Source organism: Pungitius pungitius, chromosome 2, assembly GCF_949316345.1.
Source record: "Pungitius pungitius chromosome 2, fPunPun2.1, whole genome shotgun sequence".
Classification (NCBI taxonomy): domain Eukaryota; kingdom Metazoa; phylum Chordata; class Actinopteri; order Perciformes; family Gasterosteidae; genus Pungitius; species Pungitius pungitius.
In genome coordinates this window covers 9,077,019-9,094,128 of record NC_084901.1, presented here as the reverse complement: position 1 = coordinate 9,094,128, position 17,110 = coordinate 9,077,019, and the positions used below count along the sequence as shown (strand labels likewise).

Here is a 17,110-nt window from a genome sequence, read left to right as displayed (position 1 = left end):
GCTTGTCGGTCAGTCGGGCCTTCTGATCATTCTGATTGGCTGCTCAGCCAGCGAACCAGTGCACTAGAAGACAAAAACCGGCAGGCGCAGAACAGACGTGCTACTTGGCCGTCGGGTGTTGAGAATCGGCTTGGCAACTTTGGAACCAGACGCTGCCGACGTGAGCCCATTCTGCAGTCTGCTCTCGTCGCCACTAGTTCGTCGGCGTCGGCTTGGTGTGTTCCAGGCTTAAGATAATTGTGTTTTACTGCAAAACCTTTGGTGATATCACTTTATTGAAGGTGTAATAAGACAGAAAAAATCTATGAAATAAATGTGTTTCGCTGTAAAATTGTTAAGAAAAATTCTTGTGGATTTAAGGTTTTCGCACTTCATTTGAATTAAATTATTTTACCTTAATTTTACGGTTTTTGTTTGGCAGCCATGGCTGCCAGTCATTCTTTTACAGCGCACAAACGTCCACTTAGTGATGATATTTTGGACATACATGATTGTAAACTTCAATTTGAGTGACCAGTTCAACCGATTTGTCCACTAATGTCCAAGGACAAACACTTGCCTCTGTAGTTTCTGTGATCGTGATTGGTTTCCTCACTCTAAGTATCCCCCTCCTTGTCTAGGTACATGTTGGGTCTGTCGGTGCTCCCGGCCGTGCTCCAGTTCATGGGATTCCTCTTTCTGCCTGAGAGTCCTCGTTGGTTGATCCAGCGTGGGCTGACCCAGAAGGCCCGGCGCGTGCTCAGTCAGATCCGAGGCAACCAGAACATCGATGAGGAGTACGACAGCATCAAGAACAGTATCGATGAGGAGGAGGACAGCGGAGGAGGTACCAGGGTTTAACTGGAGAGAGAATTGGGGCAAGAGAGCAGCAGAGTTTTTCTTTTTGCCCTTTGTTGCTGCTTTATGCTGTAAAACCCTCATTGATTAGTTTCGAATGAGTACACATAGAGAGTTAAAAGGGGCGTAAAGTTTCCATGGGACGTTAAGCCTGGGAATTCAGGGATTTTTTACCATCTTTTTTGCAAAAGTGTTTAAACTAGCATATTGATTACTTGGTAAATTAAATCCATGTTCATTTTAATACCAAGTTAATTTGTATACTGTAGTATAACTTTTTACAGCATTGACAGAAGGATGTATGTATGTCCACACAAAAGTACAACATCTCCTACAGTGTACAGAATTTTTTTCTCTCAACCGACGTTGATGTAGACGATAAAGGATTCAGGGAAAAACACTATTAAATGTTAATTAAATTACCCCCAAATTACAAAAATTCCAGTATATTTCCGTTCATTCCCATGGATAGTCTTCACTTTTTAATATTCCCGGAGTTTTGCAACACTCCTGGAAAGCACACTGCACACATTAGTTAATGCTGCTCTTGCCTGTGCACAGATCGAAAGTCACAAAAGATAAACATTAAGTACATATTGTTCATTTTGGTTTGTCAGTCAAATATGAGGCTATTTAGCAAAGCAGTTTTTGCGCTATTTACGGTGTTACAATGTATAGGAGCTGTTGCAGTTGTACTGTATTGTTCTCACTCATCTTCCTTTCCTAGACCTTCTTATAAACCACAGCAATAGATAACCAAAGATGAAAAGGAACAGCAAATTCTCTGTCTTGTCTTATTAACAGCTGAGTCACAACCCTCAGCCTTGAAGGCAGTAGCCACTTTTTCACTCACTCTAATGTCCTCCTCAGTGAGGCTGATTTGAGAGTTCATGCCGCTCTCCTGCTGCTTGAAAAAATCCTTCCTATTGACGCAACAATGTGTTGCTCCGTTGACTGCTTGGGCAATGATGGTGACCTACCAATCAAAGTGTTTATGGCATCTTTTCTCATGAATTATTTTTGCCGCAGTTTGACTTTCACTCTTTTGTCTGCTCACCTGCGGTGTTTTTTGTTTAACGTTAAAGTCATACATCAGTGAATGCTTTCTCGCACAGCGACAGATGTAAAGAGAAGTGAATTTGTTGAAGCTATCATGATGGTTGATCCTTTGGTGATTGCGCGGCTTTCAACGAGGTGAATCTGCTCTTTTAAAGGGTAAACAAACAGGGAGTAGAAGAGGTAAATGTAAAGGGGCAGACAGAACATACTTACTACATTGTCAATTATTTTGGGATCCGACCTTTGCTTGGCGATGGAGACGATGCTGTTGGCTGCGAGGATTTGCCAGCAGGTGCAGACAGGATTGAACAAGGTTGTAACTGAGCTTGTGTAGCTAATAATGCGGTTTCATATCCTAGCTCGACACAATTGGGAAATGTTCTTTTTTCTTTTCAGAGACTGCGTGTGTGGTACAATCTGGTTTATCAATCCCTGCTTACAAAAATACTTTTTAAAACCATATTTCATCACACCCCTTATCTCCCATCTCTTTGTGAACAGTGATGACAATTAAATAGACAGGAACATGATCTACATTGAATGACAAAGACTATATGGTGTCATTATTTTCTGCTGTGATATGAATTTGAATCTTATCCCCAAAACAGTTACTTTCCATATTGCAGGAAGTGTTCTATTAAAACTAGAGTAATTATTTTCATATGTTAGATTTCCATTCAGGGAACCAACCAATGCCGAACTCAAGAGCATTGAAATCACAATAGTATAAAAGTAATATAACAGAACAAAAGTGTGACAAGTCACCAGCTCCAGATCCCAAAAAAGTTATTCCTTCTTAGTCCTGTTGAGTTTTAATAAGCTACTCGCCATCCAATGCTTGATTTCGTTTAGGCAGTGAAACAGGGCATCAGAGCCACCATATGTATTATAAGTGTAACAGTGATAGAACACTGTGTTATTTCATAATCTGGTTTGGAGGAAATATAAAAAATTAAAGATTGGCTTTGTCAGACAACAATAATCCACTAAAGGAAATAGGAATAGGTTGTTCTTTCTAGGTCAGAGGCAAACCATTAGATGGCCTTTAGAGTACCTTAAAGGCTCACACACAGCTGGGGGTGGACTACAAATGTCAAAAGAGGCACTGATATCCAACAACATTGGCAAAATACTGGTTTGGAAAGGCGGTAAGAGATCCTAAATGACTGTTCTCTGAGAAGCTCCAGCATCAGCTATTAGCAAGTGAGTCTAGTACCGTCTGGAACTGTCTCAGGCAAACCACCAACTACAAGCCCAAAGTCCCCACTCCTTCGATGACCGTCGCCTTGGACAGGACTTAGTCACTACAACCTGTTGCCCTTGCCTGACTTCCGCTCTACATTCAACACCATCATCCCGTCTCTGCTGCGTGACATGCTCTCTAAGCTGCACATGCCTGAATCCACCTGCAAGAGGATGACAGACGTCCTGTCTGACAGGAAACAGCACGCGAGGCCGGGAAAGCATGCCTCAGCCCCTCAGACCATCAGAACAGGTTCTGTGCTCTTTCCCCTCTGCTTTTCTCCCTGTACACCAATAACTGAACCTCCAGTCACTTGTCCGTCAAGCTCTTAAAGTTGATGACACCACCCTCATTGCACTCATCCCTAGTGGGAATGAGTAACGGATACACCCAAAGTGAAGAATCTTTGGTTGTGTGGCGAACAACTTTGCATTCTTTTCATGACTGCAACGCCAGTATGTTTGCAATTTGCATGCTCTTTTTAGGGCTGGAGCGTTACCTGGAGACGTGCTGTTGCTTAGCAACCAGACAGACAAACAGAGAGGACAGAGCGATCGGGAGACAGAAAGATAGAGAAAGAAGGTTCAAAACTATTTATCTTGCTGCTGACTCTCCTGTGATGGTCAGGTGATGCAGGAGCAGGATGTTCTTATAGATAGCAGCATGAAGGTCAGGTTTACAGGACATAATATACCTGAAGTTTTGTATTATTATTATTATTTATTTAAACCTTTATTTAACCAGAAAAGTCCCATTGAGATTAAAGATTAAAGAAAAAAGATTTGTGTGTGTGTAGTATTAGAGATCTTGATTCAGAGACCGATCAATACCTGTTTTTCAAAGTCATGTCTAATTTTTATTCAATCTTGTTACTGAGGTTGCTCACTGGAAACGTAAGAAAATTCCCGGATACATAATCGTCAAGGCCTTTTTGCTTATTTTATAGAAACAATTATTATGAAACCCTTATACGCATACAGTAGACATATGTATTTATATGTCAATATTTTAAATAGGCAGGTGAATATAGAGGAATTATCATTTTGTGGTTTTTATGGAAATGTGGTCTCCCGTGCCAGTATATTTTGTTGTGTATAAATGGAGATGTTTGGGCAGCAATTAGGATGGAGAAGCAATATCGCAGGTCAATTCTGTCAGTGCTTATATGGCCATTGTTCATGAGAGACTTCAGAGTGTATCGTTTTGAACACATTTATCTTTTGGAGGGTTTGTTCACAACAAGTCATTACTGAGCAGGCTCAGATGTCCATAACCTTCCATAAAGAAAGGTCTTTGATGTGCTGGGTTGTGGCAGAAAGCAACAATACAATACAGCTACATGACAAGGTTAAAGGAAAAGCCAAACATACGGAGTAGCTCCGTTTGGGTCTCCGCCAGCGCCTTGGAGAAATATCTGTATCTTCAGCTGCTCTTTAACTGCTCCACTGTTTATATAAAAAATATTACAAGTGCAGCTTTAAAGAAGGAGAGAAGTGTACATTCAGTCTGCCTATCCAGTGTGGATTAGGGTTGCAAAGTGATGGAAAATATGCTAAATTTACGGAAATCTTCCATGAGAAGTTTAGCTCTGAGATTTGGGAAATTCTTTTTTTGCAAAAGCATATAACAGGGAACTTGAATATTGTGTAGAACAAGACTATATGCAAACCATAAAAGAAAGAGAGTTTCAACGGATTTAGGGTCTGTGCAATCACAATGTTGTTTACGAAAAAAATTGTGTTCGATAGCATTCTCTTTTTTAACCTGTTTCTTATGCTTTTTTTTAGCCATCTGTTGCCAGGTGATTTAATAGTACACTTTGTTAGCAATTAGCAATTGATGCATTTATTTTCCAGCAGAACATTTCTAAATTGTTAATTTCATGCCATAATAATTGCTGCTCAGTCTTCGAACACACAGGCATAAATCTGTGACATCACATAGGTTTAACATCTACCACCACCGCGGTCCTGATTCTTCCACTGATCATTCAAGATATTTGAACATTTGATGAAACCCCACTACTGTTTAGGTCTGTTTCACTTTACTAAGAAATCCTAAAGAGACCAGGGCTTTTGGGAGAATGTCTTTGGAGTCAACAGACAGCCTCTTTAATGTTACGTTTAAGACTTTTAGACGTTTATATCATTCGTCAAGATGGAATGGAATAAAAGACTCAATGTTAAATTCCACTGGTGTCAAAGTAAATCTGAGCATTACTATTTACCAGAATAGGATGGATTCACTGATCCACACTCAAATCAGACTTAATTTAAACCAAACATGTTTGATGCATTACTTAATAAATATCCTTTGTGCTCTAGTGATTTTAATTTAATTTGTTCCACCGCATGACAAACATGCTAACAAACAAACATGCTAACAAGAGTAATACAAAATTTATTTTGAAATCAGATTATTAAAAACAACACAATTCTGCCTGTGTTTCCATGGGGTTAAACACTGGTTTGCTGGGTGGTACCGGGAAATGAGACAAAAGTCTCAACTGGGAAATGATTATGGAGGATGCATTAGCAAAGGATGCAAATCAAGGCAAGCTGCTCCTGATGAAAGCAGAGAGGAGAGATTAGGGGACTGACTTTCTCTTCACTTCAGTAATTGGTATCTATCAAGGCCTACTTGTGAGTCCACAAACAAAAAATATAAATATATGCAACACCTTATTCAATATTGTATTGCAGTTACTAATCGTCAAGTGACTATTCATCAGCTGCATAATTGAATTGATCTAATTTGCATTAGCGGGTATTTGTATGTGTCCACGTTTTTCAATGTTTTCTGTTTGAAAATCGATACTCACTGGAGACTCAATGGACGTTTGGGGCAGTGATTGTTTTGGTTTTATTTTTAGCAGAGGATGATAAGCAAAGAAGTTCTGAGATGAAAACATTTAGCCAGGACGTTTTCCAGACCACTGTCTTTTAGGGACACAGTGTTGATGTTGAGATGGAAGTAGCCTAACAGCTCATCCCCTTCTTTTTGACAAGTGGAGGTATTTCTCTGTGTATGCCGCACGTCTGTTTGTTTTACTTCCGATGGAAAAAGTTCTCCCTATTTCCAGCATATTTCCGGCTCTTCCCTGTCTTACCTACTGCAGCTAGCGGCGGTTACATTTCCATGGGGCAACTAAGTTAACTTCTGGCACATCCGGACGACCGGAAGTGAAAGTTGCGTTAACTGCGTTCAAATATTTTATAGCATTAATCTCGGCCACATTAATTGCATAGATTAGCACATTAATTTATGTAGTAACATGTAATGTATTGTTCCCAGGTTTTACTTGCATTGAAGAAAACAATTGAAAAAAACAAAGAGAATGACAGAGATATTCTTTGGTGCCTGTGGATGCCAATTTAGAGGTTCCTCTGTGCTTTTTATATCATCCATAGATGCTGTCTGATTCATCTAAACTAAAAGAGCATATTAAGATACCGTGCAGTGGGAACAGCAGCAGGTTAAATATAGATGACAGCCAGACAACTGCTGTTTCCAATGACAACAGGTTCCCTCTCCCCCTGTGGTTGTCCACTCGGCTCTTCTAGTTAAGCCCAACCTTGTGAAGGAAGCCAACTATGTCTCTTTCCTCTCGACCTTCTTTCCCATCCCATATCCCTACACCTTTCATCTTTCATTTATTTTTTATTTTTCTTTCCTCTGATTTACTTATGTTTTCACTCAATTTTATTTTTTCTTCTTGTTTCTTTTTTCAAATATGTTCTCTCCTTTTCCTTGTTTTATTCATTTCCTTGGCCATTTCTTTCCTTTCCGTTTCTTGCCTTTTCTCTACTTTTCTACCCACATAAAGGAATATATTTGACCAATTAAATATAATATATATATGGCAGTTATGCAACCCAACAGACATGAAGGTCATCTCTGCACCTTTTTTTAAAAGCAGATCAGTTTTCTTCCCCCCATGCTAAAAGGCCTCTTTTAACAATAAGGAGCCCTGACGTCTCCAATCAATCCCCTTTGTGAGTCTGGTTCGATATTGCTCGTTATTGACACACATTGGACCTACTGGCCCCATTCAAAATATGTCCCATCTGGTGATTGACTCTGGACTTGAGCTAAGAGCTGCCAAACAGCATTGTCTATTTTATCCTCCAACAATTTTCACTTTGATTTTATCCAGTAGTATTCAGGATTATTTTCATCAAAGTGCAGTGAGCGGTACATACAATGAAGTGCTCTGCAGGAGAATAATGGATTTAGATTAAAAAATCAGAACACAATGCTAAAAGCAATACTAAAAGCACACCATATTGACCATCAAGGATTCAAGGATTCTGGTTCAAGCAGAGCCCTAAAATCCTATTTCATCCTATTTATTATGCTTAGCAGAAGATAATTGTAAATGAAAAGATGCATACTATCCCTTGATCTTCTTCACTTTCATTGCTAGTGATAAGATGGTAAACCAATTCCAACAGAGTCCAGAAATCCAGGATAACTGAAAACGCGCAGCTTGACTTAGCGTGATTGGCTTGTCGCTGCTTTATCGGGTGCAGGTGGCAGGTTGAGAAGGGGGAGCTACGTCAATCCAGGTGTACATATAGCTTGGATAAGTGCGCGTCCAAGGCTCTTACATAGACCACAGTATCGATCACAGATTTGCTAAAGCAACTGTGATTAAACAGAGAGAAAAAGCCTGGCAGACAATCGTTGTAGACTGTTTTAATTGCTTTTACTATGATTGTTTTATGTGTTGGTTTTATTGCTGTATCTGTGTTTAGGTTTTACTCTGAAGAGTGTCTTTGAGTAGCCTACCATGTAAAGCACAATATGATTAAAATGTATTATTATTTAGCCTATACTTTGCCTTGAAAGTGATCACAGGGAATTCATGATCCTCCGGAAAGTCTAAGCCTAATTTCAAACACTTATTTATAATGGAAGAATATGTTTTACAACCATAGGCACAAAACTCTATAGGCTGTGTCTCATTCTAAATATCTTTACAATTTAATGTTCATACAGAACAAACAAGACTGGAAAAGATCCTGGCAACATGTCATGATAAAATATAAAAACGTTTTACAGGCCAACAGTTTGCCTTAACAGTTTGCAAAAAGGTGTGGAAATGACTTACAAGATACCTGCTCACATTTGATTTAAACTGATTTAAGCAGTTAAGAAGAAGGCCCGTTATTTTGATGTGTTTATTATCCGCCGGACCTTCTTGCGGTCCGTGAAATATTGTAAAACCTTGATCCTCTCCATTCAAGAGTTAACTTTTTGCACTGATTAGATTCACTTATTAGATTCATGTTAGTGGTTTCAAGCTGCACACAGACTTTAAAAAACAAGTTTGTGTAATTGACGCTACCATGGAAAACCTTTTTTTTTCTGAGACTGAAAGTCTGCCACGCAGGGTCCTGTTTCATGCAGAAATAAACAGTGCAGTTTAAAAGATAATGAAGAACACTCGTCAGCAGTCTTAGCAAAACTAATTTTAAAGACTTTGTGTCACTGTGTTGTGAAATCAGCGAGGAACAGCAACAGTGACAACTCTCCAGCTCTCCACTCCTCTGCTACCATGTAGATTTTAAGCAGCTTATTAATAATTGACCGAGGAGAGTTGTGCGGTGGCAGATATATCATGATTTCCCCCTCTGTGCCTGTCACAAGGCCTGCATGGCTAGATAGATAATGAATCAGCTTCTTTCACACAGTATTTTTGGGGAGGGCACAGGCAGGCTAGTTGCATTATTTCTCAACTTAAATGTGATAATAAATTTCAGGCAGTGCGTGAGTTGGCTCAGAAGAGCCAAGAGAAAATCCCTAGGTGCCAGAGACAGCATGTGTGAAAGAATACGGTATTTGAATGTGTAATTTGTGTGTATTTTTAGTTTCAGTTCTTGTGTTTCAGTGATCTTCCATGTGTGATGGGGTTTTTATGAACTCTAAATCAATGTGTGTATGTGTCCAAAAACATTGTCTCTACTGCAGAATGATGAGATATGATATAGAAAATGTGTGGGCATAGTTTCTGTGTTTGGTTGTATTTCTGTCAGTTTACCAATCAAGCGCTGTCGTTTCTCCGTCACCAGAACACACGCATTTCTTTCCTCTTCTCTACTCATGTCCCTTAGCACAAACTACATTACATTACATGTCATTTAGCTTGACGCTTTCATCCCAAGCGACTTACAATGAGTGCATTTCAACGGTAGAGATAAACTCAGAACAAGTAACAAGAAAGTACACTTTTCGTAAAATGAACAGTTCTAAAACATGTTATAGATAAGTGCCATTATAAGTACAATTTAAGTGGTACAATTTGTTAGTGCTACAGTTTGTTAGTGTTTTACTCTAAGGTATAGTCTATAGAGGTGTGTCTTGAGTTTTCGACGGAAGATGTAGAGGCTCTCTGCAGTCCTGATGTCATCAGAGAGCTTATTCCACCACCTGGGAGCCAGGACAGCAAAGAGTCGCCATCTCGCCGAGTGCTTTTCTCTCAGAGAGGGAGGAACAAGCAGCTTGGCAGATGCACAGCGATGTGCAGGTTGGGATGTAGGGTTTGACCTGTCTCGGATGTAGAGTGGATCCGATCCATTCACTTATGTGAGAACCAATGTTTTGAACTGGATGCGGCCAGCCAATGGTAGCCAGTGAAGGAGGAGTGGAGTAGTGTTTGAGATTATAGGAAGGTTAAAGACCAGTCAGGCTGCTGCATTCTTGATCTGCCAGGAGAGAGCTACAATAGTCAAGGCGGGGGATGACAAGAGCCTGAAACAGTACCTGTGCTGCCTTCTGAGTGAGAAGGGGTCGTATTCTCCTGATGTTGTAGAGCGTGGACCTACAGGATTGTATTGTCTCTGATGTTGGGAGTCAGGGACAGTTGGGAGTCAAGTGTCACACTAATGTTCCTAGCAGTCAGAATGAGCGTTACCACAGAGTTGCCAAAGTCAACAGTCAGGTTGTCACGGGTACTGGTCCCGGTGCGGAAAGGAACCCAAAAGCACGACTCAGACAACAATGGGCGAGACAGGTGGATTTACTCAGGCAAGGTCGAAAACCGGGAGGTTAGTCAGTCGGCATACAATTCCAGAGGGGCAGGTAGGGAATCCGTTGAACACACAGGAGTCACAACCGGGATGGCAATCGCATAGGCAAACAAATCTGACAAAGGGCAGGCAGGGAATCAGAGGTTGAAAGGCAGGCACGGTCTGACAGAGGGAAATCGGGCTAAATTGAAAACGCTGGAGAACTCGGCAAATACACAAGATAATCTGACAGGCTTAAATAGTGAGTGGCTGATGAGGGGATGCCCTGGTGGGAGGGGCAGGGAGAACCAGGTGAGGGTAATGAGCTGATGGGGGAGGATCTGAAATGACAGGAGTGTTGGTAAACATGCATGCTGGGTGAAAAACAAACTAAGATAGACTAAATAATAGAAGTCTTGGGTTGGAAAAATCAGATGAGGATTAAAAATGCACGTGCCTCTATGTCATGTACACCTCTCAACGTCAGGTATCTCTGCAGGGTCAATCAGATTTGGGGTTAACCAGGTAGAGAATTCTCAGTAATTTTCAAACAAAATGTCTCCGGCTTTTGTACTGCTCCTGTGTCTTTTCCTGTACCTCTTTGCCTTTTTAACGATGCTTACCCGCAGGTTACAGAAATGGACTCACACGACTCCAGGTATCTTTTGACCATTTTTAAACTTAAAGCTCTACAAACAGCAGGCAGAGTAACAGTAAGCGAAAGGGCGGGTTAAACAGGGACATGCAGGGTCGGCAACAGGCGCTCCGTCTCAGAAGCGCTGGAAGTCTGGTATGTAAGCCGAAGAAAAATCTGGCAGAAAGTGAGTGAGTGACTGGGGTTTAACTACTGAGCGAGTGAATAGGGTAGACAGGTGAGTGTGATTGGGTTGACCGGGTGAATGTGCCAAGCAGGTGTACAGAATAAACTGATTAGGTGGAGTGGGGGGGATGTGGAGCTTAACTGTGACAAATCCAATTGCTTTCTTTGTATTCTACAACATTAGGTGCCATTTCTTTTCAGCAATAAAGAAAAAGTTTGCGTTTGTCATTTTGGGTTAGTGTCCGTTTGTGCTGAAGACAGCAAGTAGGAAGAATAATGTAGAGCGCCAGCTAACCCACTGCATGAGAAAAATACACCAAGAACTCTGTATAAACTGCCAGCGGCCATTTTGGGTAACTTATGTGCTACGTGATAGTCCCTCTGATAAATGTTCGACACAAGAAAAGGGGAATTAGAATACTTGGACCAAAATGGTAAAAGATTACAAAGGGTTTTGGTAACTTGATTTCTTATTTATTCTGAAATATTAATGCCATTGCAGATCTCATATTGCAAGTTTTTTTAACATACATATGTACATTAATCAAGAGAAAATGTATTTTCCAAGGATATTAAGGCATCATTTACAAACCTGCAAATTCTGCCCATTCGGCAATTCTACTACTGCATGTTTCCATCATGTTGTTAATACTAATTAATGTAAAATGAATGTGAGCTACAGTACCATTACTGTGTGCATGTTTGCTTGCGTGTGTCCGCTGATTCATCCATCTCTCCAATCATGTGTCTGTCTGGTACTCGGCTCCTGGCAACCACTGGCCCCTCGGTGCCCTTATATAAACACAGCTGCTCCCTTGCGTCTACAGACACTGACAAGATTTCATCAGCTCCACTTAAAATGCCTTACTGTGTAAGTATAAAGTGAGGTGCCATGATCCTACGGATGAGGAGGCTGACGAGATGATAAAGGAGAGATGAGCGGATGTATGCAGGACAAATAATGATTGGGCACATGGCGGTTTTGATTCACTTACCTAACAAGAAGGGCTGCGATCAAGGATCTGCAGCCCCCCAGGTTATTGAAGTCAAGCCCGCTCCAAGCCCCTTCCTCCTTGAAGACACAGTGACAGGATGGATAGAAAGATATTCTCTAGACTGGCTTCTATCTTCATCATTTCTGTGACTCCATCCTCCGGGTCATTAAGCCTCTTTGTTTCCTTGATTGCGCGCTGTGGTAACATCAACTTTTCATTCCTGCATTGACTCATATCTATATCACAGATTTAGCAAATTAGGGACTGAAAGTCTTTTGGATGCATGCTTGACGACATTCCTGGAATGCAAGCTCCTGTATATATTTCATTAGGGTGACTGTGTGTGGCATGAGTTTGAAGAGCGATTAAAGAATAAACATCCGACAGGACCAACGGTGCCAAACGGGCACTCTAATTGAGCGTGGGGTTTGTTTTGTGGCAGTAGACAGGGTGTCTCCTGAAAGCAGGTAGCCGAGGAAGAAATAGGCAGGTCTTTGACTTTCAAAAGCGAAGAAAAAGAAGAAGACGAACCCGTTCATGCTTTCCTTGCTTACTTAACAAACAAATCATGATCTTATTCTCTCAAAGGAAGGCTATCATAATTTGTTGGATTGAATACTGATAAGATGTGCAAAGAAAGGGGCATCGTTACAGGTTGCAATGGCAGAGACATGGTCTAGAGCTTGTATCAGAAGATTGATCTAAGAAAAGAGTTATGCCTGTGTGTGTGTGTGTGTGTGTGTTTGTGTGTGTGTGTGTGTGTGTGTGTGTGGCTTATATTGGTTCTAATATCAAATTAAGTGCTGATCTCTCATGAAATAAATAAATCTTCTGACTTGTATCTGTGCATCAGTCATCTACCTCTGAATGCATCATATTTGAAATTTTAAGGTAATAGTAGTTTTGCACTATAAAATGAGGTACATATGGTTCAAGAGGTTCAATTACATGCAATCACTGCAATGCTGCGAGACTTAATCAATGTGCTTGTGTCTTGCTGGTTGCTGGCTGGCTTGGTTTCCATGCCGTCTTCTTCAATATCTCATCTGATTGAATTACAGCTGGGTGGTGATCAGCTGAGGAAATGAAGATGCGTGTGCGTGTGCGTGTGTGTGTGTGTGTGTGTGTGTGTGTGTGTGTGTGTATTTTAAACAGGCGTACAAGTGAGTATAAATGTGTCTATTTGCATTAACCATGTTTGTAGAAAGAACCCCCATGGCAGCAAAAGGGAGAAAACTATTGTGTCCGTATGATTGAGTGCTTCTGTGTGTGTTTGGTTCCCTGAGTTTGGACCTGTAAATTTATCTCTCTTTCAGGCAGGCATCAGGGTCCTCAAACTGAGTAGTAATTTTAGCCCATGTATCCTGATTTCACTTTTCATCTAATTAGATAACGTTCCTCCGCTCTGGTCTCGAGGGATTAACCAATCAAACTCCACCACGTTAGCGCATTAGAAATGGCTCAGCCTATAAACGCATCACTTCCTTTTTGCTGTCTGCGGTTAGAGCTATGCTTCACATTTAACCTCGACTTTAGAAACAGAAACATTCAATAGCTTTTTGAAAAAAACTTGAAGGTACAGATTTGAGCTGTTGCAGATCTTCTACCCTATTGTAGGTCATCCAGTATGATGTTTTTTCTGTGCGTACTATGTTCTTGATAATCCCATCAAAGTAAACATTTTTTGCTTGTGTTGTTGTGTTGTGAATAAAGAGTGCAGCATTTTCTTTTTGTCGAGGATTTTGATGAGAAATTGGTACGCTAAATATCAAGGTTCTGCCAGACCCCGTCTAGCTCAGCACAAAGACTGGAATAACATTTTTATAAAAATGATAAATGATAAAATAACTTTCAAAGTCATAATCTTTTTTTTTATTCTTGAAATCAGAAATATCAACAGAATCAAGCAGTTTGGTTGTCGTTATCGTTGCTAGCTGGTTTTGAATCAGCTTCTATTAGCATTGTTATGTAGTTTTCGCATAATAATTATTTTCTGCTCTGCCTTTGCTCGTCTGCAGAAGGCTCTGTGATTTGGAGGATGCTGACTTACCCCCCTACTCGGCGAGCCCTCCTGGTAGGCTGCGGTCTCCAGATGTTCCAGCAGCTGTCAGGAATCAACACAGTCATGTGAGTGAAGACCTTTTTCAAAATGTTTGTCAGTTGTCCAGCAAAGGTCGGACATATTCTCGAGGTTGGGTCATGACCCAATAACCGACGTTCAAAACGGTAGAGTCTGCATTAGCCATCGTATGATGAATAGCGTAATGTTTCAGTTATGAATTCTCTATTAATACCAGAGGTGGGATCAAGTCACTGTTAGGCAAGTCACAAGCAAGTCTCAAGTCATTGCCCTCGAGTCCCGAGTCAAGTCGAGTCAAAGACGAAGCAAGTCCCAAGTCGAGTCACAAGTCACAGCCAACAAGTCTCAAGTCGAGTCACAAGTCGTACCATTTTAGTTTCGAGTCATTTTATTAAAGTGGGGACGGGGAACCCTGGGTGATGGTGCACTGCCTCACAGACCTAGACTACGAAGGGAAGGGTAACGGTGGATCGACTGTGACTGTGTTAGTACTGTAACGCTCACCCCAATGCTGCAGCGTAAATAAGGAGGCGATGACTGGCTTGCAACTCCGCTGCATTTATTTATATAAAACAACTCAACTTCGGTCACTGTTGGCCGTCACCACGCCGAACGAACACTTCCGCATACACGGCCCCCCAAAACTCGGGTTGTCTCGCGTAACTACAGCTGGGAACGGAGCATAACGTGAACACATGCAACATCTGCATAACTGATTAACTAATAACTTTAACTCAGCTCATTACACTACTTGAAAACGGACGTTGACATAATGTTGGCGAGGATTTCCATCGGAGTCTGAATCTGGGTTCAAAAATCCAGATTTTTGTAACCATGAACGAGCTGTCTCGTTGATACGGTCAAATGGACTGCGGTGATTGGATGTTGTTCAGGCAGCGCGCGCTCTCTGCATACAGGTGGCGCACATTTTTTTGACAGATGCAGATAATCAGAGCGGCGCGGTGGTGTGAAAGTGTTATCCCCCAGTTTTCATGGGAAGTAGCAAGTCTTCTCGAGTCAAAAGGCTCGAGTCCAAGTCAAGTCACGAGTCATCGTATTCAAGTCCAAGTCGAGTTGCAAGTCTTTGTACGTTTTGTCGAGTCGAGTCTCAATTCATCAAATTCATGACTCGAGTCTGACTCGAGTCCAAGTCACATGACTCGAGTCCACACCTCTGATTAATACTAAACCATGCTCATTTTAGTATCCTAGACTAGAAAGTGAAGTCCAAGCTCACGACACATCGTCCCTTTTGAAGTAAAGCTTTAGAAGTCAACCAGCTAGATAACTGCACACGTGCAATGCAAATTGAGCAATTAACTGTATGTACTCTGACAGATAGATACAGATAGACAAGACAGTGCAGTTGGAGGGGATTGTTGCGTATTGGTCCAAGAAGTATCTTGCATTTACTCATGTAGTTTAGTTCACTTATCTACATAAAAACTCGAGCATTGGGTTGCACCGGAGAATCTTCACAACGACTAACTGAAAATATCCATGAGGAGTAAGAATTTAGCTAAGGAGGTTAAATAACTTAAGGGCAGAGACCTGATTACCATAAGTCCACTGAAGGGCTCCCCTGTGGCCTACTGTGGAGTACTGAAGATCACCTGTTGTTTTTTCATCTCATTTTGGAAAACCAATGAAATTTAAATTGTGGCTGAAATTACTTACCTGGAAGGACATAACCCTGGTGAGCTACTGGTGAATCGATTAGCTTAGTAAACCTGGGTAGCCTATAAATGGCGTGTACGTAGCTTGACTACAAATACAAATGGATAGTAGTAGAATGATTTTTTTTTTTGCAAAAATTAAAACCAATGTAAATTCAGTGGAGCTTAAAGCCATTCTGTGGCCAAACAGAAAATATCTCTGTAGATATTCACCCATTTTCTAATGACACCATTTTTAAATTTTAGCCCATGTTTAGACACTTTTAACTTAATAATTGGTATGGTAGATCAAATGGTTTCTATCATAACCTTCAAGGGTTGTTACATTTTTTAAGCTGTGATGTTGCGTTCTATTTGCATTCTTATTGATCTGTTGCTCAGTGTGGCCCATGGTTTCATTTTTGCCTGAAAGTTGCTGTGAGAAGCTTTTATTTGGTAGCTTTAAGCAACAACTTTGCATCTTGGAGTTTTTAATGCCGGGCTGTTTGGCAATAGTCATTTATGCATATGTACTTAAACCCACAATTCCTTTTTTTCTTATTACTGGAGACTCTTTCCTTTTACTAGATCATTATTTCTTTTTAAAGAAAATGATTTAACCAAACAAGGATGATAGAGGACAAGGAATATGTGTGTCCAACCATCCATTTCAACAGACAAGCTATCTTGACAAATGTATTTGGATTAGCAGCACAGTATTGAATCATAAGCATTTCTTTCATCAATCAGAACACACTAGTAGCCTCGATGCAACGCTGCTCACCAGCCCCCAAAGTGACACACCACCTTTCCTCTATCATTTTTCCATCTGAGGAGATTGTGTGATCTGTCACAGTCTCCTCTCCCCTTTGAGATGAACTATATTACTTGCTCTGTAAACAATCTGTGGATATGTTTTGTTGCTTAGCAACCGTCGGGGGCGAGAGCAATAGAATGAGTGCTTGCTTGTGCTGCCATGTTTGTGTGCAAGTCAGCGTGCATGAAACGTGGGACTGTGGACTTTAGGGTCTGCGCATGTGCGTCTTGTGTTTTGGAATTGTGCTCAAGTTTTTGTGCGTATGTGTGTGTTGTGTGGACCTTTGCGTTTGTATGAGATTCACCATTAGCTCAGGTGACAAGTTGGATCAGCCACAAATATTTATAGATATGATTCTGTCTCTTTTACTTTATATACAGCAGAGAGCTGTACAGACTGAGCATGGGTGTGGGCTTTTCCAAGGACAGCAGAGGAGGTTTATGCAGTTCTAAACTCCATCCAGGCTGCATTTGCCTTTCTTCTTTCTCTATCATTCAGAATGTTTCCATTTCAGATGTTACGGTTGTTTTTACATTTGCGTTGTTAATTTCCAGCTTTATAAACGGTATGGTATCCATGTTTTGCCCCTCACAA

The 17,110-nt window shown here is 40.9% G+C and overlaps 1 protein-coding gene across 2 annotated transcripts in view; it reads left to right on the top strand.

Moving 5' to 3' along the window:
- Window positions 1–17,110, top strand: part of LOC119210574 (proton myo-inositol cotransporter-like) — a 42,650-nt gene that overhangs the window by 9,422 nt on the left and 16,118 nt on the right. For both annotated transcript variants that reach the window (XM_037460733.2, XM_037460732.2), the window contains 2 exons: window positions 621–826; window positions 13,983–14,091. In XM_037460733.2, coding sequence (XP_037316630.2) covers window positions 621–826; window positions 13,983–14,091 — 315 coding nt within the window. The remainder of the gene's footprint in view (window positions 1–620; window positions 827–13,982; window positions 14,092–17,110) is intronic.